At 37.1% G+C, this 23,996-nt stretch overlaps 1 protein-coding gene across 3 annotated transcripts; it reads left to right on the top strand.

The window, feature by feature from the left end:
- Positions 1–5,779: 5,779 nt before the first annotated feature.
- cblc (Cbl proto-oncogene C, E3 ubiquitin protein ligase) lies at positions 5,780–22,375 on the top strand. Of its 3 annotated transcripts, none has more exons than XM_063486658.1 (14): positions 5,780–5,904; positions 6,581–6,961; positions 13,680–13,823; positions 13,902–14,058; positions 14,378–14,499; positions 14,859–14,996; positions 15,085–15,172; positions 15,309–15,440; positions 17,886–18,071; positions 18,618–18,770; positions 18,986–19,032; positions 20,166–20,240; positions 20,402–20,457; positions 21,115–22,375. In XM_063486658.1, the coding sequence occupies exons 2-14, from the start codon at positions 6,588–6,590 to the stop codon at positions 21,243–21,245; spliced, it is 1,803 nt and encodes a 600-aa protein (XP_063342728.1). In that variant the 5' UTR covers positions 5,780–5,904; positions 6,581–6,587; the 3' UTR covers positions 21,246–22,375. The 3 variants fall into 3 exon arrangements, with proteins under 3 accessions (XP_063342728.1, XP_063342726.1, XP_063342727.1); XM_063486656.1 differs by having other exon boundaries at positions 5,781–5,904; positions 13,677–13,823; XM_063486657.1 differs by having other exon boundaries at positions 5,782–5,904; positions 13,677–13,823; positions 17,889–18,071.
- Positions 22,376–23,996: the final 1,621 nt, after the last annotated feature.

Genomic DNA, 23,996 nt, shown 5'->3' with positions numbered 1-23,996 from the left:
GAACAGGTGGAGGCTCACGCAGGTTCATCCAGTCGTGCAGTAACTTCTAAAGAAGCATGAACTTCCCTAAGATTTTGTTACTTGCCTGTGTATTTGGAAGGCCTATCCATGATTACTTGATGCTGTGAGTTATAGGCTCTTCTGCGCATGCTCTGCACAGCCATGTGGTGGTGGTCAAATGAGACCTTTCAGGGCTAAAGAAAATTAAGCAATATTGGAACTGCAGTTCCTCAAGTGACCACTTCAGGCTGACTCCTAAAGAAAGTCAGTCCACATGGACTCCAGTATTAAAGTAACCAGTTTAACAGCACAGTTTATTTTAATTTAAGTCCATAATTGTGGTGCTACTATAGCTTTTGGAGCATTTTTAATGCAATTATTTGACTAGTAATTTGGGTAGTCCTATACTTAAACAGACTGTCCAAGAAGTCTATGTGCTCCAGTTTTGGTGAGTAAAAATCCATCCATCCATCCATCCATCCATCCATCCATCCTCTTGTTAGCACTAATAAGTAGGTCTCTATGTCTGTGCTAGGCATCTATATAGTTTGAAAATCAAGCTTGCAAGCTTTTTGACTCTTCTAAATTTTGTGACATCTAATAAAACAACATTGTGACAATTATAAAGCAGACCACAAATTAATGTGTGACATCGTTTTGTATGCTGTCTGTGGTGGTGCCCTGCCTGACAAACGCGCTGGCCATACCTTTATAGTTCAATGTCATGATCTATATCAAGGTCATGCCCCAGATTTCTCTGTGTTTTCAGTAAGCAAAGACTAGCAAAGGAATAGTTGAACTACTCAACTCATTATGCAAAGAAGTAGTGCAGCTACCAGAAAGTTACTGAAACCAGCAGGTTACTGAAACAAGCTACTCCAACAATGCATTTAGTGTTTTCTTTTCTGTTACTGTAAATATGTTCACTGTGCAGGCATAATCGCATGCTTGGACCATGGCTTCTACCTTGTATTTAGAGTATTTTAAGCTGTTTCTGTCATATAGCAAGCAAACACATTTCATAAGGAAGAGGTGACAAAAGACAAAAGATTTTGAAAGGTAAACTTCCCTTTTGAAATTTTCAAGGATCCTCTAATGATGACAAGTTGGATACATCCTGGACAGCTCACCAGCCTGTCGCAGAGCAAACACAGAGATATAGACAACCATTCACACTCACACCTAGGGGGCAATTTAGTAATAAGTTAAGGTAATAGGTTAATAAGTTAACCTAACCCCACTAACTGCATGTCTGTGAGAACCCGTGCAAACACGGGGTCCCAGCCAGATGGTGGAGTTGAGTGCTAACACCTTCACCACAATGCTGCCTTAGTTCAAACAAGGCTTAATTTGACATTGTCAGCGTTTGTCTCAAATATTTGATTAGTTTATCCCTTGCCTTGAGTTGGTGATATCACCAGGCTGCAGATCAGAGCTGAATTCAAGCAATCTCCAAAGGGATTAGGGATAAAGGAAGATTGACTCATCAGTTGACTACGCTTACAGGTACCCACCTTTCCTGATATCAAATTCTGTATGCAATCCTGAAAATGCAAACACATGCAAAAATCACATCTCATCTTCTTATCTTTAATCTTATCCCACCCCACCCTCTGCCATGTTCAGATTACCTTGGTCAATTTGGGACTTTCCTCTTTCCACTGAAGTGTGGAGTGGGCAACGGAAAGTTAAGTATAGTGTCTAAAGTCCCTAAAAAGCCCTGACACTATACAAACAAGATCTGCAGCTGTTGGGTTATTCAAGCATTATGGTCTGGATTTAAGTATCAGCCTTTATGAAAATTACATGCTTACTTCTTTTACACCCGGCCTGATCCTGAACACGCACTTCATATCGATTACAGCAGGATGAAAGACCCTTACTGAAGTTTGGTGACATTTAAGAAGATGCAAATATATGTCAACAGAACATCTTCTCACACTCATTTAACATTATAGGGACTTAATTCAGGCTTCAGTTGAAGTAATAATCATAGATGATAGAAAGTAAAATATGGACACAAGCTGCAAAACACTGAAATGGGGCCCCCTTGTGCTCTGAGAGCTCAGGTGCATCTTGAATCTTTTTTAAAAAATGCAGACATGAATTGAATCTTGCAAAAACTTAAATAAATAATTTGGACCTAAACAAACTTCTGATGTGTTCCCCTGATTAGTGGGTTTGATAGCTGTCATTACTAGCAAATGGAGGAGCACTAACCTACTGCAGCATTTACAGCTACAGAAAATGTGCCAATGACTTTTAGTGAGTCAAAGGGACCAAAGTATTTTTGAAATGTGATATGTATGTTCTTCACGTAATGCAGAGTCAACTGGAATTTATGTGAAAAGTAATGTAAGTAAAGTAAAACTAAAAATAAAATGAAAAGACTGCACTGGTAGCTGAAAACTGGATGTGTTTAGTCTGATAGGCTGAGTTAGTGTCTCCCCCTTGTGGATACAACAAGCCAGGCTTCATTTAGACGATACATGATTAGATGTATGTATGTATTCCATCATGTATATGATGGAAAAAATGTACTAACACTAACAAAAAAGAAATGTTTCCTTTTACTGTAAAAAATATTATTTCATTGCCATTTTGGCAAACAGGTTATTTGTTAAAATGGCAATATTTGGCCAAAATATGAAAGAAAAAAAGCTACATGTGTTATATGTATATGTAATACCTGTTTGAAATGTAATTTAAACAAGACACTAACTCAGTATCAAAAAAGAGCAAGAATGAAAATATGTCAGTAAATGTAAAGTGAAAATCTTTTCATTTATATTTCACACTTGGGGATTTGTATCTGCTCCTGGCCATTCTGGATTGAGTCCCAGTACAGTTTACGTACTGTGCAAAAGTCTCAAGCCACCTCTCATTGCTTCATTTTTTTTCCTTCCAAGGAACCAGACTTTGATGTAATTATTTTTAAAAGGACTTGATCTGTAGTTGGTCTTTTAAAGGTTTTCTTGGGCTGCCTTTTCACTCATTTTCAGTTCAGTCTTCATACCTGACTATTTTCACCTTTTATGTATTGATAGAAGTGTCAGACCTAGAAAAAAATATATACAGTAGATGAAAGTCGTGTCGTTAAGAAAAAGGAGCAAATCCAACAAGGATCTGACACAGGTCCTAAAAGATGCATCTGGCCTTTCAGTACTGTTCACTGAAGCCTCATCAGAAATGCTCTCAGTGGAAAGGTGCCGGTTGAGATCTTATTCTTAATGAAGGGGAAAAGGGAGAAAAGGCTGAGGTATAACAAACTGCACATGAACTGGACTAAAAATTAGTAGCAACAGATTTTAAGGAGTGATGAATCCAAATGAAAAATTTGGACGTCTTCCAGGCTAATGTTTAGTTTGTTTTATTTTAACTTTAGCAGTTTGTGAACATCGTATATTTGACATGGTTATTATTTGTGCTATCAGTCTCCTGAAAAGCCATTAGCAGATCAGTCCTCTTTGCTATGAAGTGGTTAGGTGGATAGCAAAGTATAAAAGAAATACCTGACCACAGAAACTGACAAAAACAGCAAATTTTGCTTTTTAAAAAAGGTATGATATTTTCCTGAACAATGTATATGTTGAGATTTACTAAATACTGGGGAGGTGTTTTGAGTTGTGCTGATATTAGATGATTAAAAAAAAGGACAAACACAAAAAATGTAGTAGCCAGAATCCTCACAGATACACAAAAATGTGATAACATTGCCTCGGGATTGAAGACACTTCATTGGCTCCCATAGCTATATATAATTACCTTAAAAATGTGTATATTAGTTCACAAAGCTCTGGCTTGGTCCCCAAGTACAACACAAATTCCAGAAAAGTTGTGACATTCTTTAAATTTGAACATAATGAAAACTAAAAGACAATATTTTATGCACAATAGAACATAGTAAACAGAACAAATGTTCAAACTGGGAAACTGTACACCTTCGTCCACTAAATGTGTTCATTTCAAATTTGATGTCTCTACAGGTCAAAAGAATGCTGGCACAGGGCAACAAACAGCTGAAAAAGTGGGAAATGTCAAAAAGGGAGAACATCCAGCAATTAATCTAGAAAGTAATTAAGCTAAGTGATCTGTTACACGATTAGCTATAAAAGGGACGTCTTAGAGAGGGAGAGTCTTTCAGAATTAAAGATTGGGAAATGCTGTCAAATAAAATAAAAAAGATAATGGAATATTTCAAAAACAGTGTTTCCCAACATCAAATTGCAAGGACTTTGCAACTCTCATGATCTACAGTGCAGCGCATAACATCATCAAAAGATTCAGAGAAACTGGAGGTGTCTCTGTGCATAAGGGACAAGGTCGAAGACATATTGCATGGGGTCAATCGTAGGTATGATTGAGTTGCTGAAATTAATAAATAGGCCCAGGAATGCTTCCAGAAACCACTGCTGGCTAACACAAGTCGCTGTGCCATCTGCAGATGCCAACTAAAGCTCTATCAAATGAAACGGAAGCTATAGTTAAACATACTCCAGAAACGCCGTTGTGTCCTGTGGGCCAAGACTCATTTTAAAAGTCGGAATTTGATCCATGGTCATATGAGTCCAAATTTTATATTCTTGTTGTTAATCACGGACACCGTGGCCTCCAGGCTAAAGAAGAGGGAGACCTTCCAGCATGTTCTTTGATGGTATAGGGATGCAGTGTAAGTGTACACAGTATGGGCAGCTTGCATGTTTTTTAAGGAACTGTGAATCCTAAAAGTTATATAAAGGTTTTAGAGGAACCATATGCTCCCCTAAAGATGATGCCTGTTTCAAGGAAGGCCTTGTGTATTTGAGCAGGACAATGCAAAACCACATACTACAGCTATTACAACAGCATGGCGTAATCGAAGAAGAGTCCGAGTGCTGAATTGGACCGCGGTTCAGATCTTTCACCTTGAGAATATTTGCTGCATGGTTAAATAAAAAATACATCAAATGTGACCACAAACTCTTCAGCAGCTGAAAACCTATATCAGGCAACAATAGGACTATTATTTATTTTTTTTAAGAAAAAAGAATGGGACTAAATTCTGACACCAAAACTCAAGAAATTTATAAACTCAGTGCCCAGAAGTCTTCAAACTGTTTTGAAAAGCACAGGAGATGAGGTGTTAAGATTATGAAGTTTACATGTAATGAAATGTGCTATATAAATAAAATTGCCATTGTCATAAAAATTCTATAGCCCTGAAGGACAAGTTAAAATTCTGCGTGAAGTCACCCTGTTCATACGTGACAAAGGTTAAAGCATCATCTTAAAACTAGCAAACACCTGCCTCATGGTGGTGCTAGAGGAAAAGTCAGTTGATGTCCAAAATAAATGATAAACTTAATCTATGTTACGTCAATTGATACAATAGTTTGGGGGCAGCTGGCTTTTTACATTTTCATCCCAGACAGCAATATTACATGAAAATCTAATTGCAGAGTAAATTAGTTTAATTTGAAAGTTATACAGAGAAAACAGTGAGGTGAAGATGACGGTTCTTTGGCCTTTGTATTCATTTCGCAGGCATCCAGCTCATTAGTTACTTGTCTACCTGTCTGGATAGTGACTATTGTTTAGCTGCACTCTGCTTTCATTCTTAGTAAAAGTTTAGTTTTGAGTCCACACCTCTCTGTCTTCCTCCCTCCCTGCCACCCACCTCTCTCCCTCCCTCTGTTTCTCTCTCTCTCTCTCTCTCTCCCTCCGCTTGTCTGCCTGAGCAATAGACCAAAGAAACAAACCTATTTGGTTTCCTGGTTGCAGCAAGACAATCAAGACGAGGGGCAGAGTGACATCAAGCAAGACAAAGGAGAAACAGTAATGTTTCAGGCCATGACAGAAAACATGTTTCCGCTGTGCTGACAGTAGATGCACTAGCTCTAGGACTGCATTGCTGCTGAGATGTTGGTAAGCAAGAGTACAGTGCTTAAAATCTGCTATAAATGTGTAGGGGTGGAGAGAGAGAGAGAGAGAGGAGAAGGGAGCGTGATGGCAGAAGTTTCAAATGTGTTGAGGGCTTGGTGTTAGCCTCAGTGCCTCTTTGTGTTTTATTTTTGGTGCTTTTCTTGGCCTCTAGTGTAGTAAGGTCCATATTAAGTTAAACTTACAATGTAGAATTTGTTTTGTAGCACTTGTATTTTCGTATTTCTGAAAGACGAACACAGGAGTGAGCGAGAAATCAGTAGAAGTGGCTGTATTGACTGGAAGTGCACACATTTCTTTTCCTTTTTAAATGAAACGTAATTGTAACTGCTCCTATTGTCTATTGCTGGATAATGTAATGCTACTGGATTGTTATGGCTCAGCAATGGATGCAGTTTAAGGAGGACAAGATGCATGCTTCTGAGATTAACATGATGGCACGCAAATATCGTTCTAAAGACAAATATCAGAGTGAACGCTCAAAAACTTGAACCAACCACTAGCTTCATTGCTTATGAATATTCACACACATTCAAAAATTGCGATTACACATCTCTTGACACAGCAGAACTGTAGATATTTATTGGCACACCCCCCACACACACACTCACAGACTCACAGACTGAGTTTTTGGTTGACTTCACCTGAAACCTCACATTAGCAGAACAATGGCGGCAGCAGATTTGGGCGCGTCCAGGAGCCCGAATTTGAGCTCCAGGCCCCCCACTCGTGGTGATCTTCGGCTCGTGGACAAGACCCTCAGAAGACTGGATAAACTCCAACAGCTGTGCAGTACCCCTCGGCTTGGACTGAGAAATAGTCCGCCATACCTACCACAGCTGCTGTCAGAGACCTCAGCGCTGCTCATCCAGGTCTGGGAGCCTTTCCAAGGCTTCAGGACAGCAGGTGGACAGGTGCCACACAGAGACGAGGCAGAGTACCTGAGGATCCATATCAAAAACCTCTTTGATAAGACAGAGCGGGCTGTACTGCTGTTTAAAGAAGGACGGAGGAAGATATATGAAGAGACTTCAACTTACAGGTGAGAGGGCCCCTGGCTGGCATCTACATACACATACACAAATGAACACGTGTAAGAGGGAAAGTTTGGTCTTGAAACACCAAACTGTTTCAAGACCAAGTAATTGTTTAGAAAACAAAGAACAACTTTTTTTTTAAAAAAGAAAACTCTGCGTCACATACTCATTATTACATTTTTACTATAACAGAATATTGTGACATTTGTAAAATTAGCATTTGTTTAGATTACATTTATGTTTTCCATCAGTTTAACCAAACTCATCCTAGTTCCAGTTTCTTATATGTGAAAGCATGCACTTTTTTCAGTATTTTGGTTCTGGCTTGTTCACACAACGCATGTGAAGACATCACAAATAGTAATAAAAGTTTTTGGTTTTTTAAATTTTTTTGGACAGATTAACAGGTTAATCTGCCAAATTAAATTTACGTTTTTGTGGCCCGAAAAATATGTTTTTAGGTTTTCAGAGAGTAATTAAGAAAACCCTCAGTATTCTTTCCAGAAGTTTCACAGGTCAAATTTCCTTAACAGCAGCATATGTACGGAAGTAGGAAATCAGTTTTTGACCGAATTTTGGAAGCGTTGTGTATCAAGTTGATAAGAACTGAACATGTTATAAAGGTGATTGTCTGAAATGTTGGCCATTGTCCGAACGAGGTCTGAATCATTGTCAGACTTCTCAAAAGCACGGCCTACCACGACGCCTCGATTATAGGGATGGTTAAGCTAAGGAGCCGTGCCTATGCATTACTAACTGTAACGATGGCAGACTGACTGAATATGGAAAAACTGACCAACAGCACTTATTTTTCACAATACAGCTTGGACATTTGTTTTATTATTTAATTAATCTTCAAGTAGTGGTCATTTATGATGCCAGTCATACATTTATATGTACCTATGTGATGTTTTTAATTATCAAAATGCTCCCCACCCATGAATTTGTCCACTTTGTTTGCAATTTTTCATAGTTTCTTGCAGGAACCAGTCAGTTAGTGTGGCAGGGACAATAGAAAGTTCTGCTGGATAATTTATTACTATGTAAATATATGCATGCTTTTCATCATTATAGACTTTCATGTTATTTTAATTTACCACTTCTAATCACTGCTTTGTAATGTTTTGCAGTAAACCATGGCTATCAAACCTGGAATATCAAGATTTACTGTAGGCAGATACTTAATGCCAAAAGTGATGATGAAAGCCATTCAGTTGACGGAGATGAATTGGGTTAACTTGTCTTTGCGTAAAATTGTTGAAAAATGTAATTATTTAATTATCTAAGAAGGTTTTAGAACTTATATCAGATTAGGAAACAAGACATTTTTGTGGCATATTCCTGTATGAAATATAATGGAGTCATAAACGACTTTTAAGCTTGAAATTTAAATACTGTTAAAATGTACCTCTACTTCTTTAAGACTAATAGAGGGGCAAAAAGTCTGAGGTCTTATTTAATCGGGTATTGTGCAGCAGTTGACCAAAATGAGATTAAATCAGTCTGTATGTGGCCACTGACCATAGGTTTGACATCTCCGCTTCATACCAATTTTTCTTGTCACTGTAAGATCTTAGATTTGAATTTTCAGACTTTCCATTTCTTTTGACCTTTTGGTGCCACAAATGAAATCGGCCATGCCGATCCAAATAACGCAAATACCCGAGCTTTCCTAATCGGAGCAAATACAATGTGTTTTTAACCAGATGCCAATAAAAGACATTGGACAGAAAATAATAAAAAAACAAAATGAGTGAACATCCATCTGATATTATTATTGCCAGATTAGACTATGATTCCTTTACTCTCAACCAGATCATGTTCTCAAGCCAATTTTTTTCTGATATAACAAAGGAACTGTAAAATACGAAGACTCTTATCTCAATTTATGTCATTTGATCTAGTGTCAGATCTTGTGTAGAGTATCTAATGTAGGTGTTGTGGCTAGTCAATTTTGTGGGAATGAATTTAGGTAACCCATGTCTGAATAACAGAAACCATAAGAGTTTTGTCTCTCTAAACTCAACTTCTGCAGGAAAATTAAATAGACTATAAAAGAAAAAAGCAAAACCTTCCCCCATTTCTTCTTCCAGTATCCTGTGACCAAGGGTTTTATACCACTTATGCATTACTAAAGGAAAAAAAGTTCAAATTAAATATAGCCCATTATAATTGCCTGATTTAAAAGTCTTACTTGACAGCAATGATAGAGGTTTAAGCTCATCCTTAAACAAATTAAATGCACTGAAGAAAAAACTATTTTAAACCATCTATAGAAGCTGAGGCAAAATAAAATAAGACTTTACTCTTTGTACTTATATTTTCTGTTTGTACTATAACTTTCTGTCTGCTGTTTCGTTCAAGTGGATATTCTGGAACAGCTTAACAGACTTACTTATATGTGGAGTGTTGGCTGCATTTTCCTGCACCTGTTTGGAATACTAATAATTAAGGTGGAAAAGAGCCAACCTTGCACTTTTGTGATGCTAATATGGGGAAACTAGAAAAAACAACAACAACATCCTTTGAATTTGAGCAGTGTGAGAAAGAGACTGTCTAACCTTGAGCATGATTTTTTGCCCGCATTTGCCTGTGAACATACCAACCTGCAACTGGTGTCAGTTCAGAACTGAGTGAGCAAATAACTATTCTGTTGTCACAAGTTTAGCGCCCTGCCAAATTTGTTAGCTAGCATGAATGCTGAATAAAGAAAAGCTGATTTGCAGTGTTCTCAGTGAGCACCAACTAAAATATAGTCCAATCTTTTATCAACTAGCTGGTGATGTAGGATAAATCTTTTTTTTGTTCTGACTGGATGTAGTCGCATTAACCTTCATGCGCTTTGATATTACATTTCAGTGTTTTAGCTTTACTCCAAGGCGCTGGCCGGTTTGCTGTTGACAAGCAGCGCTCAAAATTTGTGCGGCAACTGCGAAATAAGTGGAGTAGAGACACGCTTGTTTGAGCAATCCTACCCTTTATGGTTTTGCACTAAAAATTCTCCCATTATCTCTCCTGTCCTGCCAAATTTTAAATATTCCTGTTTGGTGAAAAAACACAAAGCAACAGAGCATGAGTACAGAGAGTATGTACAGGAAGGAATATATAGGGATGCTGAACCATTTTTTTAGGTAACCAACATTTTGATTTGACTGTTAATTACTTTTTTCTTTATTTTTAACAACTATTTTCATCTTGTTATTGAATCAAATTTACCTAATAATTATCCAACACTGTCTGTTACATTTATTGGAAATACATGTAGACAAAACACTTATATCTAGACAACGATTTTCACTGTGATAAAAGAAAGTGGGTAGAGCTCAGCAAACAGCACGTCAGAGTGTCTAGACTTTGAAACCAGTTTTCCAGCACAATCTATTTTTCTGTGCAGTATGAATTCCAATTTGCAATATGATTATTTCTTTATGCACAACCCTGGAATTTAGATAATTATCCATAAATCATTAAAAAAAAATGCTTATCCAACTCAGGGTTGTAGCTCCAACCTGTCCCAAATGTCATTGGAAAAAAGGCGAATCAAGTCCTGGACGGGTCACTACTCCATGACAGGGTTAATATAGAGAGCAGCCCCCCACTCCTACAACCAACTTAGCACCATTAGTTAAGCTTGCATGTAAACCTTTAACCGGTGAAAAGTAACTGGGGCGCACAGTAAAAATAGACACAGAAAGGTTCCACCTGACCATAGTCAGTTCAAACCACAAAACTGCTTGAGGTGACACTGATCTATTAACTGAAGTAGCATGGCTATATTATACATTGAAACAAATCTTTATTTAGCATGTTAAAAGACAAAGTTAATATACAAATAATTATATCAACATCAAAATTACAGTTTAAATATCATTCTTATCCCTCCTGCTGGTTGACTTGGGGAGCTGGCTGTAACTTCTACTCTATAGAGGCCACTGCATGCTGCACAATGTACCCTCAGTTCTGCTAAAATTTCACAGCCAGCAGCTGTTTTCAAAGATGATCTTCCCGTAGAATATGAAAATCACATAACCCATATTTACAGTTTTATGTCGTCATCTTCAAGAATCTCAAGCATGTACAACAGATGGCCCTCATACCACAAATCCTGCATGGTCAGTCATGTGGCAAGTTCACAAAGTGTTGTATATATTGTGGTTTAGACATCAGAACAAATCTCTTTTATATTCTCATCGTTTTTTTTGGATTGTACTGCTACAGCTCATACAAATAAGCAAATTTTCAGTCTGCTTTTAAAGTATTTGACTGTTGGAAGCTGAAATAGCAGCTCTTTACATGAAAGTTCTGCCTGTTAAAAATTAAAAACAGAAGTGAGATCTAATTATTATTTGAGACGACAGAAACAAACAGTGGAAGCTTCAGCGGTTGGAAGATTATCATAAGCGAAACGCTGACAGCTTTGGCGGCATCTGAAAGAAATTTAAGAAGCACGCATACAGCTGCAGCATTAGCATAACAACATAGGTAATTCACACTTCTGTATTAACTTGTTGCACATTATACTTTTTTAAACATGTTTAAGGAAGCATTATTCTTATTTCACCAATCATGCAGCAAGTATTCAGACAAGTCAAATTAGCAATACCACGCTGCACTGACAAATTTATTGAAATAGTCAATTATAAGTATTATCAGCTCCTTACGCATCAAGCCACGCATGAAGCCATATCTAAGGAGCTTCTAGCTGCTTACTTATGATGTATTTACGTCTGTTAGTTATTTATCTATTTTTTTTAAATATTTGTGCACTGTCATTTTGACTGAGGAATGGGCCTCACATAGTGTTTTGTAAAACTACACACAACTATCAAATTTCTGAAGTGGAGTAGATTTATAGTAGTCTTCCTCTGAATTATGGCAGAATTTATATTATAAAACAAGTAGTGATTACCACATAGTTTGGATGTTGCAAATGGTTTTAAACACGAATCTGTATTCTTTGAAAAAAAAGAAAGAAACACTGATAATAGCTATATGATTATGATTCTCAATATTAACATGCAGAATTGTTTCAAATTTGAGAAATATTCCCATAGTGTTCGATGCAAGCGGCTCTCTTTCACTTACATACCTGTCAATTAAATCTGAAATCTTGCACCACGGAACATCTTGTTTGGTGCTGGCAGAGTTCAAATGTGGCTACTGACCCAGAGATCACTTGAAGTAATTCTGTTTTGCTGCATGATGTAAAAAAAAAAGAAAGAAAGCAACAGTAACAAGGAACTTCACATCAAACTGTTTGAGGTCAAGCTCAAGCTGGTGAGGAACATGCCAACAATGTTCAGCTACAAATGACACCAAATTACTATAATGCAAATTATAATATCTCATAATAAAAGGAATTAAAGCGCTTCCCCTAATGTTAGCTGATGTGTTTATGGTTAATTTCAGTCCATTGTTTCTGTCTTTTGAATGATATTTTTAAGTACAAAGGCCCAGCCAGAGTGAGAGATGTGGCTTACACATTTCCTCCCGCCTCCTCCTCTACTATTACTCTTGAGTACTCTATTTAACACCATAGAGGGTTTTCTTTTTCTCATTGAGGTGGAAAGTCTATAACCACTTTCCACAATAGCAGATTTCTAAAGAATTTTAAATATTTCAACAGTTATGATTGCCTCCAGAGTTGCATCATAAAAGTGTTAAAAAAGAGGAAATACTTTGTGTTACGAAATTTAGTTTCCTTAGTAAGTTTAAATACTCTAATTATTGATTGGGATTAGTGCACAGAGAGCTGAAGCAGACAGTAGTGCTTTTTAGTCAATATAGACAATAAATATGGAAACATAAATTAAAGGCCTCCTCTACTTGTTCATTGTATTTATTGTAAAGTAAATAAAGTAAACAGAACTACAGATGTCCACGTGTAAAAACTGAAAGCATATCTAAATGTCTGTAGCTTCTGTGTTTTCAAAGTTCAGCAGTAGTACATGCACTAGCTTTTTAACACATTTTTATACATGTTGTGCTGCATAAAACACATGAAGGACAGACCCTTACTTGTTAACACTACACATGGCATGCTTGAATGTAACATGTGTATGTGTGTGTATGTGGTGGGGAGGTGTTATTGCTGTTGTTGTTGTTGTTATTTTTTTTAATATACTCCCATTTGAGAGTTGCACCAAGTTGCTTCTAGCAAAAAGACAGAGGTTTTTTTAACTAAACTAAAAGTTATAAATATATGTAGCATAAAAATCAAACTATCAAAAATATCAATTATATTTATAGAAAACCTTTGAAGTGCCTGGGAAGACTATTGAGACTGGCCTAAAGTGACACACTGGCCAATGGAACATTTTGTGGTATTTACAGACAAGCATGCAGCAGGCAGCATCCTGTTTGCAAGGTGGACTACCTGTCGAGTGTGTTTGATTCTGTTTGTGTGTTTGTATCTATGGAAAGTGTCTGTATTTCTTGCAACTGAAACAGAAAGGTAGTATATAAGAGTGCCTATATTTGTGCACCAGTGCTAAAAGTTCAGATATCTATTGGTACTTAATGCAACTACATAAAGCATTAGGAAAACTCATTTTAAATAGGAACACTGTGTATACTTGAGATTCACAAACACAAGGGTTTCTGCCTAGAAGAAGATTGTATTGCATGATTACTCAAATACTGGGGAGCAAAAATATAAATGCCATTCAGAGCAAGTTTCTGCAGCCAGAGCTTAAAGTCTGTGACGTCTTTCATTCTCAGGAGGAATTTGACCAAGCTGACTTTGTTGTTCAGTCACATGCTGTGGGAGCTGAAGGCCTTTTTTCCAGGAGGATGTTTTCAGGGTGACAAATACAGGGTGGCGTTATCTGCAGCTGAGGACTTTTGGAGGGAGTCATTTGGCGACAAGTTAGTATTGAAACATTTCTTAACATCGTCTTATGTGTATGTTTACATCTACCAAACGTTAAGCATGTGTTCTGACAGGTGTATACTGCAGTGGAATACCTTTAAAGAACATCTGAGAAATGTACATCCATTTGAGGAAGGGATGGAATCTATGGCTCTGAAGTCAACCATTGACTTAACTTGCAACGATCACATCTCTGTGTTTGAGTTTGATGTTTTCACACGACTGTTTCAGGTAAGGTGAAAGTTTTGTTACTTTAAGAACCAGATGGTGTAGGAAATATGTCTATTTGCATTTTTGCTTGTCGGAGAATGGTTTGTTACCAGTAGCTAGTTACTGTAGCTTCACACGATAGATGAAATAAGAAAACTGTGAGTTCTAAACACAACAGCACCACTAAAGCTCATGTTTGTTCAATGAGAACAAATCCAAACACTAAACAGATCAGTTGTCCTTTTAGAGGAGATGAACGGACAGTGTCACTAACAAGGCACTGCAAACGATTAAGGCATGCAGTACCCAAGATCAAATCCTCTTCCCTCATCTCTTTTAGCCGTGGAGGACTCTTTTAATGAACTGGAACCAGCTGGCCGTGACTCATCCAGGCTACATGGCCTTCCTCACCTATGACCAGGTTATAGCTCGTCTGGAACACTACCTGCACAGACCTGGGAGGTGAGGATTCATGCATCACTCAGAAAATATTCAAAAAATATGAAAAAGGTCTCAAGATTCTAAATATATATATAAATAAGAGAAGGTTTTCATTTATTGCTCCAATATTATACCTTTAGTTTTCTGGGGGTTTATTCAAGAAATGTTTCTGCAAACAAACATTAGCCATGGCCAAAAGTATCATGCAGTGCAAATTTTTTATTGTTATTATAGCTAAGAATGAGAGGAATTTAATTTGCATAACACCATTTGAAAATTGTGTAAAATCTTCTGCTGATATTTCTGGACAACCTCAATGTCTCTTAATGTGGTTATTTTTCATTTTCTGCGTGAGCTACATGTTTTCCTTTTCCTCCCAGCTATATCTTTCGTCTGAGCTGTACAAAAATGGGGGAGTGGGCTATTGGCCACGTGACATTTGATGGTGCCATCATCCAGACTATCCCGGAGGACATACCTCTCTACCAAGCTCTGATTCAAGGCTTCAATCAGGGCTGGTTAGGAAAAACATGTACATTTCTCTGATTTACTCGTCTTTTGTTTATGTGTTTTTTCTCTAAGCTCTGTGCTTTTCTGTGCCTGCAGCTACTTGTACCCAGATGGCCGGGATGTGAACCCTGACTTGAAAAGCTTGTGTGAACCAGCCAGCAGAGGAAAAGTTAAAGTTACAGAAGTGAGTGGCTGCAATTTATACATCATTATCTATTTAAAGTGCACTAACTGCAGCATCTTGAACCTTTGCCAAGACAAAACAGATAATATCCTGAGATGTTGTCTTGTCTCTCTGACTAAATACAACCACCAAACAGGAACAGTATGAGCTTTACTGTGAGATCGGCAGCACCTACCAGCTATGTAAGATCTGCACAGAGAGGGATAAAGACACCCGGATTCAGCCCTGTGGCCATCTCCTGTGCCAAATCTGCCTCACAGGCTGGCAGGTATGAATCCTCATCCACGGACTCAAAGTTTCAAATCTGTAACCTATTTAAATCCATTCAAATTCACAGACGCATGTTCAAATATATCCCGCTCATACAGAGACGTAAAAGGGACACAGACAGTTACTGTAACCGTTGTTGTGTGTTCATTGGGGTGAAACAGTCTGGGCTGGCTGAACTAGATATAGTTTTTTAGGCCACGGGTTGGTTGTTGGTTGCAGTCCTGCTGTACTGTAACAATGCGGGTTATTTGAATGTGGTTTGGGGTTGGTGCAAAAAAAAGATTTCTCATGCAAACACTTTATTAAAATGTAGGATTGGCAAGAAGTTATTTTAACTCTGAAAAACTACTTTGATTTATTTTTTTCCCCAGTATTCATATATTATCTCCAAAAAATAATATGGAATTATCACACTTCTACACGGCAGCGATTTTCCTCTTCCACTTTTCTTTTTTTCTTTTTTTTTTTTGTTTACATGAAAAATTATAGTCAAGCTTAGGCAATATCGAGTGCACCAATGCTTATAAAGCACCTGTAATATGCTCTCTGTTGAGCTATTTTTAGATTACCTATTAGATTTTATAGCTTGATATCCAAGGCATGACACTCAAGAATCATCCTCTCATAATGTCACCATTATTTATTTGTATATAATAGAGATAATACAAAGCTCATAGCCTATTCACTATAATATAAATGTGAAAATCTGAGGACAATGTACAGAATATCATGTGATATTGATGTTTCAATACACTTTACATTTGACCTCTTTAGATGACAGAAATTTCTCAGCCAAAGAAAATTCAGTCATCATGCGTACAGCATGTCCTGTATGCACTTCGTTTGTGCTCTTCCAGGGGGGCTTCCCCAACTTCCTGCTTCCTCTTTCAAGTTGCAGAGTGACAAAGAAGACGTCCAATCAGAATTAAAGCTGCAGCTGTCAAATTATAGCTTCATGGTCTCTGGCTAGTTCTTTTACTCAGACAATCCCAGCTAGTAGCCCTCCACCTATTCAGTAGGTGTTTTGTTTTGTTTGTTTTTTTGAAGGTGCAGAGCAACATGTCCTGACATTTGGCTCAGGACTTCCTGTGTGAGCTTAGCCTCACATCCTCCTGAAGCTGTATCGGTTACATTCACTATGAGAAAAAGTGTGCGCATGTAATGTGAGAAGGAGAAAGGCAGAGAAAGGGAGAGAGAGAAAAAGAGACTAACTTGAAAAGAAAATTCAAAAAGCTTCATGGATGCCACACCACAACGGAAAAGTTGTAAGTTTTATGAGATTAAGGTTAAGCAAACTTTCTTTTTAACAGTAAGTTTACTTTACATAGACATCTAAGGTGTAAGGAACATAACCCAAAAACAAAATCTGCACTGCAGCAGCATACCAAATATCAGAACGTGTATGTTAAATTTAGTAAGAGTTTGAAATAGAACATTTATAGACTACATGCATCATATTTCTGTAGTAGGAATGCTTTTACAGTGGCCCTGAATTTTTTTATTGATAGGATCTCGATTGATTTGTTGTTTGGAAACTTAAACATGAAGTTTTTAAGTCAGACGTCTCTTTATCTTGGTCTCATCATATCGATTATGTTATCTCCAAGATGGCAAACAGCATCACTGTTTCAAGGAAATGTCCTACATATCCTCTCATTTCCGTCCTGTTCCATGTTGCTAACTCATTCGTTCTGTCATATCTGGAGTACGGCCCAATAATTTGGCCATGAGCTGCTGATAAACATCTAGAAAAAAAACTCCTGCTGAGTATGCATTGCTCCTTCTGTACAACTGTGTGCAAGATGCATAAACCATTATCTTGGCATACTGTTCATGAGAGGTTAAAGGTGTTTCTGTCAGTCATACACACAGCTATAGTGAAATCTATGTCTTATTTCTTTTTTGAAAAATTTGTAAGTAGGGATTTTAATGACGATCATCTGACACAACAAAAGACTTCCGGGCAGTTAGATTTAACATATGTTTGAACTAATGTAATGAAAAGAACTATTTTGTAGAGAGGTTCCCTGTAAACATTAATCACTGTTAAAACTAGAGACGTACCAGCGTACAAAAATAGATACCATAGTATGGCGAGCAGTCTGTATAATCATATAAACAAATCGAAGTCACATCAAAACCTGGAAAAACACAAAGGCTCTGTGCTATAGTAGCGGAAGCAAAAGCAGAATGTTACAACGATTCCCTTTTATCTTGAGGTGGAAAACCACAATCTACAGTGTCTGTTGAACGTGGTATTTTCCACTTTCTTTATCTTTCAAACAGCCAGAGGCCTTTGTCTTTGAAGACATGTTCAACATATTCCACTACATACTGTACAATTTAAAAGATATTAATCTGCTGAAGAGAATGGGTGTTTCTTCACATTCACGTGAACGTTCTCTTTTCCTCTGCCCATGATGGGTTGTTGATATTCATCTAGCAGAAGTCAGCTGGCCAAACCTGCCCATACTGCCGCTGCGACATCAGAGGAACAGAGTCCATCCTCCTGGAGCCGTACGTGCCAGTCAGCGATCAGGTGCTGGTGGAGGAGGGCGATGATGACGACGACGAAGAGGATCATGAGGATATTGAAGAAGTGGTAAAGGAAATAGCTGCCCTGAGGAAGGTGTGTAAATACATTTCTGTGTTCCATGTTGTTTAATTTTAGCTGTGCTGTGCTAGCAAATTGAGTTTTTGGTCTGCCATCAACAGCCATAGTATGGCCTGCCATCGGGTTAAGAGAAAATAATTGTTTGCATGTATCAGGTCAACTTTGTCATTTAGTTTTCATTCAGCGTCAGCGTTTGGACAAAATTAAATTTGTCATTAATCTTTGGTTAATAAAATAAGTACATGCAAACTCATTAGACTGCAATGTACCTTCTGCTTAATGTCAATACTAGTTATAGGATGCTATATATAGTCACATTACTTGAAAGCAACATTGCCCAAGTATAGATTCATAAAACCACCTTCACATCTTTTTGACTCTACAAATAGACATTTGTAGTTCTGTGTTTAAATAGTAGTTATACAGTAAAATCCAGGTACCTTGTGTGCACCATGCATCCTCATTCGCATTTCTGCCACTTTAAAAGAAATTCTCTCTATTGAGTGATATGTTTTTATTTATTATCATTTTTATTTATTTATTTATTTATTTATTTTACAGTTTTCCAGTTTGGACTTCCAGGTTCCCAGCTCTCACATTAGCGCTCCACCTTTACCCCCTAAAAATAATACAATGCCACGCTGTCCCTCTCCCTCCGTCCAGTCTCAGACGTCTGAAATTAAGACATTGCCCAAACACTCCAACTCTTATTCGGTAAGTTCTTGCTCGCATTCAGGTTAGTTGCATATTCTTCTTGGTTATGGCAGCTTGAAAATGTGAGATGTTGCATTTGTCCTGTTCTCCAAGAGACTAAACTTTAAAAAAAAATTGTTAATTCATGCACCGTAATGAAAAGATTAACCAACTGCCGTGTGCATATGCGCAATAGCCGACGCCTGTACAGTCACTGTGTTTGTTCTCTCCTGCAGCCTCAAAGTAGCAGTGAAACGCAAAGGTACAGAAAACAGACAAACAGGTGAGCAGAGTTGTTATAGTTTTGTATTTTGTAATTAGTTTTTATTTTCATTCCATTTCTTTTTTAGTTCAGGTTAGTTTCTATCAGTGTCCAGAGTGGATCGTCAAGTTTTGGTTGAGTTTTTATTGTTTGAAAACAAAAAAATGTTAAGTTTTAGTTTAGTTTTTTTTAGTCTCTTTATGTCTTTAGTCTCATAATTATTAAATGGAGGGAATATGTCAAAATCAAGATTTAGGAAAATCATTATACGTATTACAATAAAAACTTTTTTTTAAAGTAGTGGAAAGTAGTAGTCTTACAAACCATGTCCAATCATTTATTGCAAATTGCCTCACCAGGCAAGTTTTAATAACATTTTTACCAACCTAAGAGATACTAAAACTAAAGATATTACCTTTATATTTCTACCTTAATTTTCTTTATTATTATTTTTTTTTTACAATGTCACAATGTTTTACAATGTTTTTTCACACCTAGTTTTAGTTCTTAGTTTGATTTTAGTTTACTTTAATAACCTTGCGGGTGAGATTGCAGTAGTATTACATCAAGGTTCTCTCCTTGTATGCTAGAAAGAGTATTTTCCTGCTTCTCAGTTAAGATCCATGACATTCTAGCTTTATTTATAGTCACCTGGTAGTCTTCTTTCAGAGAAGTAAAAAGCTGCTTCTGTGACAACTGATGGCTTTGATGAACTAATTTGACAAACTACACAGGTTTTAATGTTACTTTCTCATTTTGTTTTGGAAAGGAAGAATTCATTGTTATTTGGCAAATAATATTTATTTGGAGGAATAATAAAATGATTAAAAATGGTTAGGCAACCTGCAAACCTGAAGATTCATATTAATCTTAAGTTACTGAATTCTAGATACAGATATTGAGACTATTAAAATAATTAAAATGTTTCTGTGCTTTATAACTACGCGTTAGAGCCGAGGTAATTTTTAAAAATCCAAATGTTTCTGTTTTCCAAATGTTTCTGTTTTTGCTTGTTAGGTTATTCTTGATGGTTGTTCTATCTAGGATCATTAGCTTAGGTTGATGGAAAATACATTATTTACACAATGATTTATCAAATTTTTTTTTTAAAAAACAACTCAGGTGATAATATATATTTTTCTGTCTTTATTTAGTTGCCAAACGGAGGGTTTACGCGGCAGGGAAGAGGAATACGCTGGTGAGCTGAGACCACGCCCTTTCTCTCACAGGTGATTGACTCCTGTCTCCACTTAAATTTCACAGCAATAAAAGAGTATTTTTTTTAATACAATTTTGTATCTATGCATGTAGTGCAGTTAGTAATCATAAAGACAGGATGGTTCATGTAAAGCAGTAAATTTACTGGTATGTTTATGTGTTTGCAAAACAGCGTGGAACACCTCAGAGAAGCAAACTTTCCTTCCCCCTCTCAGAAAGCTGTCGACAGTAAGTCATAGTTGTTACAACCTTCTTTCGTGTACATACAGTAATGCGAGCAAACATGCAGAGGACCTTCCATCTTAAAACGAACTAAAGAAATTTCACCTGATGCACAAGACTGGAAAACAGTTAGAAACATACTGAAATCATTCAAGGCTTTGAACCACATGGTTTTTTATGGGTGTTTCTCATTAGGATTTAAAAATGTAAAACACATGAAAGACACACAGCTGCACTGCAGAGAAAAATAGGCCTCTTCAGGTCTTGAATGGGATATAGTTGTTTGCTTAATAAGCTTTACTTGCTCTTCTTTATGATTTTTATTCTACATCTCAGACATGTTCACCTTGTCATGACAGGAAATTAGAAAATTGAACTCATACTGTTAAAAATAGTTTCATTTTTGACGCATTGCAGTATATTAGCATAATAATGGTAGCACCGAGATCATTTTTCTCAGGTCAAAACTGTGAAATTGATTTGTTTTGAATTCACCTTAGGTGCTCTTATTTATTAGGTTTAGGTGTTATTGTTTTAGTATTTTATCAGAAGTTGGAGATGAGATTCTATACACTTACATGAATAACGTAAGTCACCTTAACCCGCTAGACTTCTTGTGAATATTGTGCATTTCACGTGAAATCTCTGTTTGATTGTGTGTAGGTGGAGCACCCTGGCTTGGACCCAACATCCCTGTAGTGGAGAGAAGACATAAGGAAAAGGAGATGAGCAGACCAGGGCTCAGAAAAGACAAGTACGCTCAGGGAGAGATGAAGAGAACAATGTCATCCTGAGTGACAAACAACACGTGGAGTCAATAGACTTAATTTCATCCAAGAAATCAGCCTTTGTTGAATGTAAAAAATAATATTTAATGCTGCAAACTACCATGTGCATGCTGCACTGCTGAAAATGAGTGGAGTGTTTGGGACTAACAGAAAAATTGCCCACTGTGGCCTCCTACTGTTTGATAATTGCACTGCCATTAGCAACACGGTAGGTTCAGTACTAATTCCTAAATATAGTGTCACATTAGATCTTCTTTGGAGTTAAAGTATTTACTGACACTCTGAAACAGAAATTAAGGAGAGGCTTAATAATTGGCAATGTGATTTTTATTAAATAATAGAAAAACGCTACCTCTTTCTTTAATCTGTAACATAAGTTTGTTCTTGTAAATGTTATAAGAGTAGAGAAGGGCCTCTATATTGATAAAGCAGTTGTAACCCTTTGAAAACAGCAGATAAATAACATTACAGTCATTCAGTTTTACATAAAAGTGTTTCACAATTTCTTCAGATATGATATTTGACCTACATGCAGAAGACATGCTGCATGTGTATTTTAACCAGACTTTTTGAACATTTATTTCTCTCTCTCCCCGTCACTCAAAATAAGGGTCTTTGAGTATGTGTGAGTGTTAAGGTGCTGCAGGATATTGCTAAGCAAGCTGTATCATGTACCTCCAAGACAGACTCACAGAAAGACCCTTTCTCTGGAAGGGCAAGAGCAAAGATGCATCACAGAGGAACATTTCAATCTAAGAATATGAGAGAGCGTTATTATGTACAGGTTATTGCTGTTTAGGTCATTCTCTAGTGAACAGAGTAACTCGGAAAGATGCATGAGAAACATGCACAGTTTGTGTGACTTCAGGCAGTTCAGACGTGAGCTATATTGAAAGTGATATGTAAGTGTTACTATATCTGACGTAGAAAGATTACCATCAAAACTGTACAGGAAATGATAAATGCTGAATTTAATTTATTCAGTGATACATTAAAAGGCGGTCAGAATAATGTGAAGGAGTGCATTTTTGAAAGGAGCTTTGTATACATCTGTAACTGATTGTAAATGCAGTAACCTGTAACTGATGCATTTTTGGTCTTCAAGTTTTATTTGATGTTTTTTTTTCCCATTAAATACGAACAGACCAATCAAAAATGTGTGTATACTAAGAAGTTTCATTTATTAGTTTTTTTGCCCAGCATGTGGACGATTGGATCGGTACAGCAGCCTCAATCACCTCCGAGGGCTGGTAGAGTTTGGCCAGTGTGATGTCGTAATCTAGAGTCTGATAGTCGTACCTGCACACACAGAAATATAAAATAAGCCTCAGCTGTTTGTCTGAAGTATTTCATCAGTGAATGGAAATATTAAACTGTGTCGTGTAAAAGTAAATCGCAGACAGGGCCGATCCTTTCTTTCACTCACTGAGGGAGCCAGATGATGATCTCATTCTTCAGCTTCTTTGTACAGGCAGATTAAACAAGAAAAACGAAATCCTTAAAACAGATTATCTAAGATCCAATAATCTGTCATACACCAATATGACAGAGTTTAGTTTATCTATTTTTTTAATAAAGTAAGTAATGCACAAACTCATGTTTCCAACACTGAGTACTTACTTGTACCAACAGTGGGCAACAGAGAGCACCCGCTGCTTGCTGATGAGCACACCATCACTGATGTGGTAGTCATAGTTCAGTGAGGCCATGTATGGTGATGTTCACACTCCTGCCATCTTTCCAAGTAACTGCCACTGTCGCACAATAGTTGAAGTGAATTTCATTTCAAATCTGTGTCATTACATACAGTACGTATGTGTGTATCTCTGTATTTTTACCAGCAAATCCAACCATCAGCAGCAGAGTCAGCAGTCTTGTGGTGTCTGGCGAATGCCCAGAAGACACCTAGGCACATTCTGACTCATATTGCAATAGTCTGTGTGCTCCAACTATTCCTGCCCCTCCTCTCTTGCCTGGTTTTGTTGACCCCATCTGTATCTCTACATTCTGTTCTTACCGCTTGGTGCTAAGTGTTCATCCAATTCGCTTATCTCCCCACATTTAACACCTGTTTAAGCTTCTCTTATAGGTCACTCATTGTTGGCAAGCTACAGGTCTTGTGTCGTTAGCAGGTGGGTATGTGTGAGTGATTGAGTGAATGGCCTTGGTGTGTGTGCGTGTGTGTGTGCGTGTGTGTGTGTGCAATGTCCTTTAGACTTCTTGAGCTTGAAAGTCCGTATTTCATTCACAGCCTGAACTTTCGTATGGAAGCTTTCCTGTAAATTCTTACTGACAGTAATGATGTGCAATATTGTATAAAGCAAATTTTAAGACTCAGGAACCCCAAATATAAAAATTAAATGCTGGCATTTTTATTATCGTATAAATTTAAATTAATTAACCCTCTAATTGCTAAAACTAGTCTGTGTGTACATGTCGACATCTGTTACTTGGACACTAAAGTCAGATATGAAAGATTTGTCCTTTCTTCAAGAAAAAAAAATTCTAAACAATATTTTGTGCAGAATATACAATATATATAAAGTTGTGCTGGAGAAATGGCTTTTATTTTCTAAGAAGAAAACATCAAATTACAGTAATGATTGCTGTCAAAACATTTTATGAATGATAGTTTTGTTTGAAAAATATAGAAAATGCTCAAATGTGTCAATGTTTGGGTCTGCTTTTGGTCATGTTTGTATAAAAGCCAAATGAAGTGAGAAAGAAACCATCTGTGCTCTCAGGAGCAGGAAAATA

The sequence above is a fragment of the Pelmatolapia mariae genome, linkage group LG10_11 (assembly GCF_036321145.2).
Source record: "Pelmatolapia mariae isolate MD_Pm_ZW linkage group LG10_11, Pm_UMD_F_2, whole genome shotgun sequence".
Classification (NCBI taxonomy): Eukaryota; Metazoa; Chordata; class Actinopteri; order Cichliformes; family Cichlidae; genus Pelmatolapia; species Pelmatolapia mariae.
Note: the sequence above shows the minus strand (reverse complement) of the source record. Positions and strands in the feature narration are given on the sequence as shown.

What these genes read in the sequence shown, in the direction of transcription:
- cblc (XM_063486656.1), top strand. Translation starts at nt 6,588, where the DNA reads ATGGCGGCAGCAGATTTGGGCGCGTCCAGGAGCCCGAATTTGAGCTCC. An exon ending in AGGGAGTCATTTGGCGACAA is followed by an intron (nt 13,824 to 13,901) that starts GTTAGTATTGAA and finishes GTGTTCTGACAG; the next exon opens with GTGTATACTGCAGTGGAATA. An exon ending in TTTTCACACGACTGTTTCAG is followed by an intron (nt 14,059 to 14,377) that starts GTAAGGTGAAAG and finishes CATCTCTTTTAG; the next exon opens with CCGTGGAGGACTCTTTTAAT.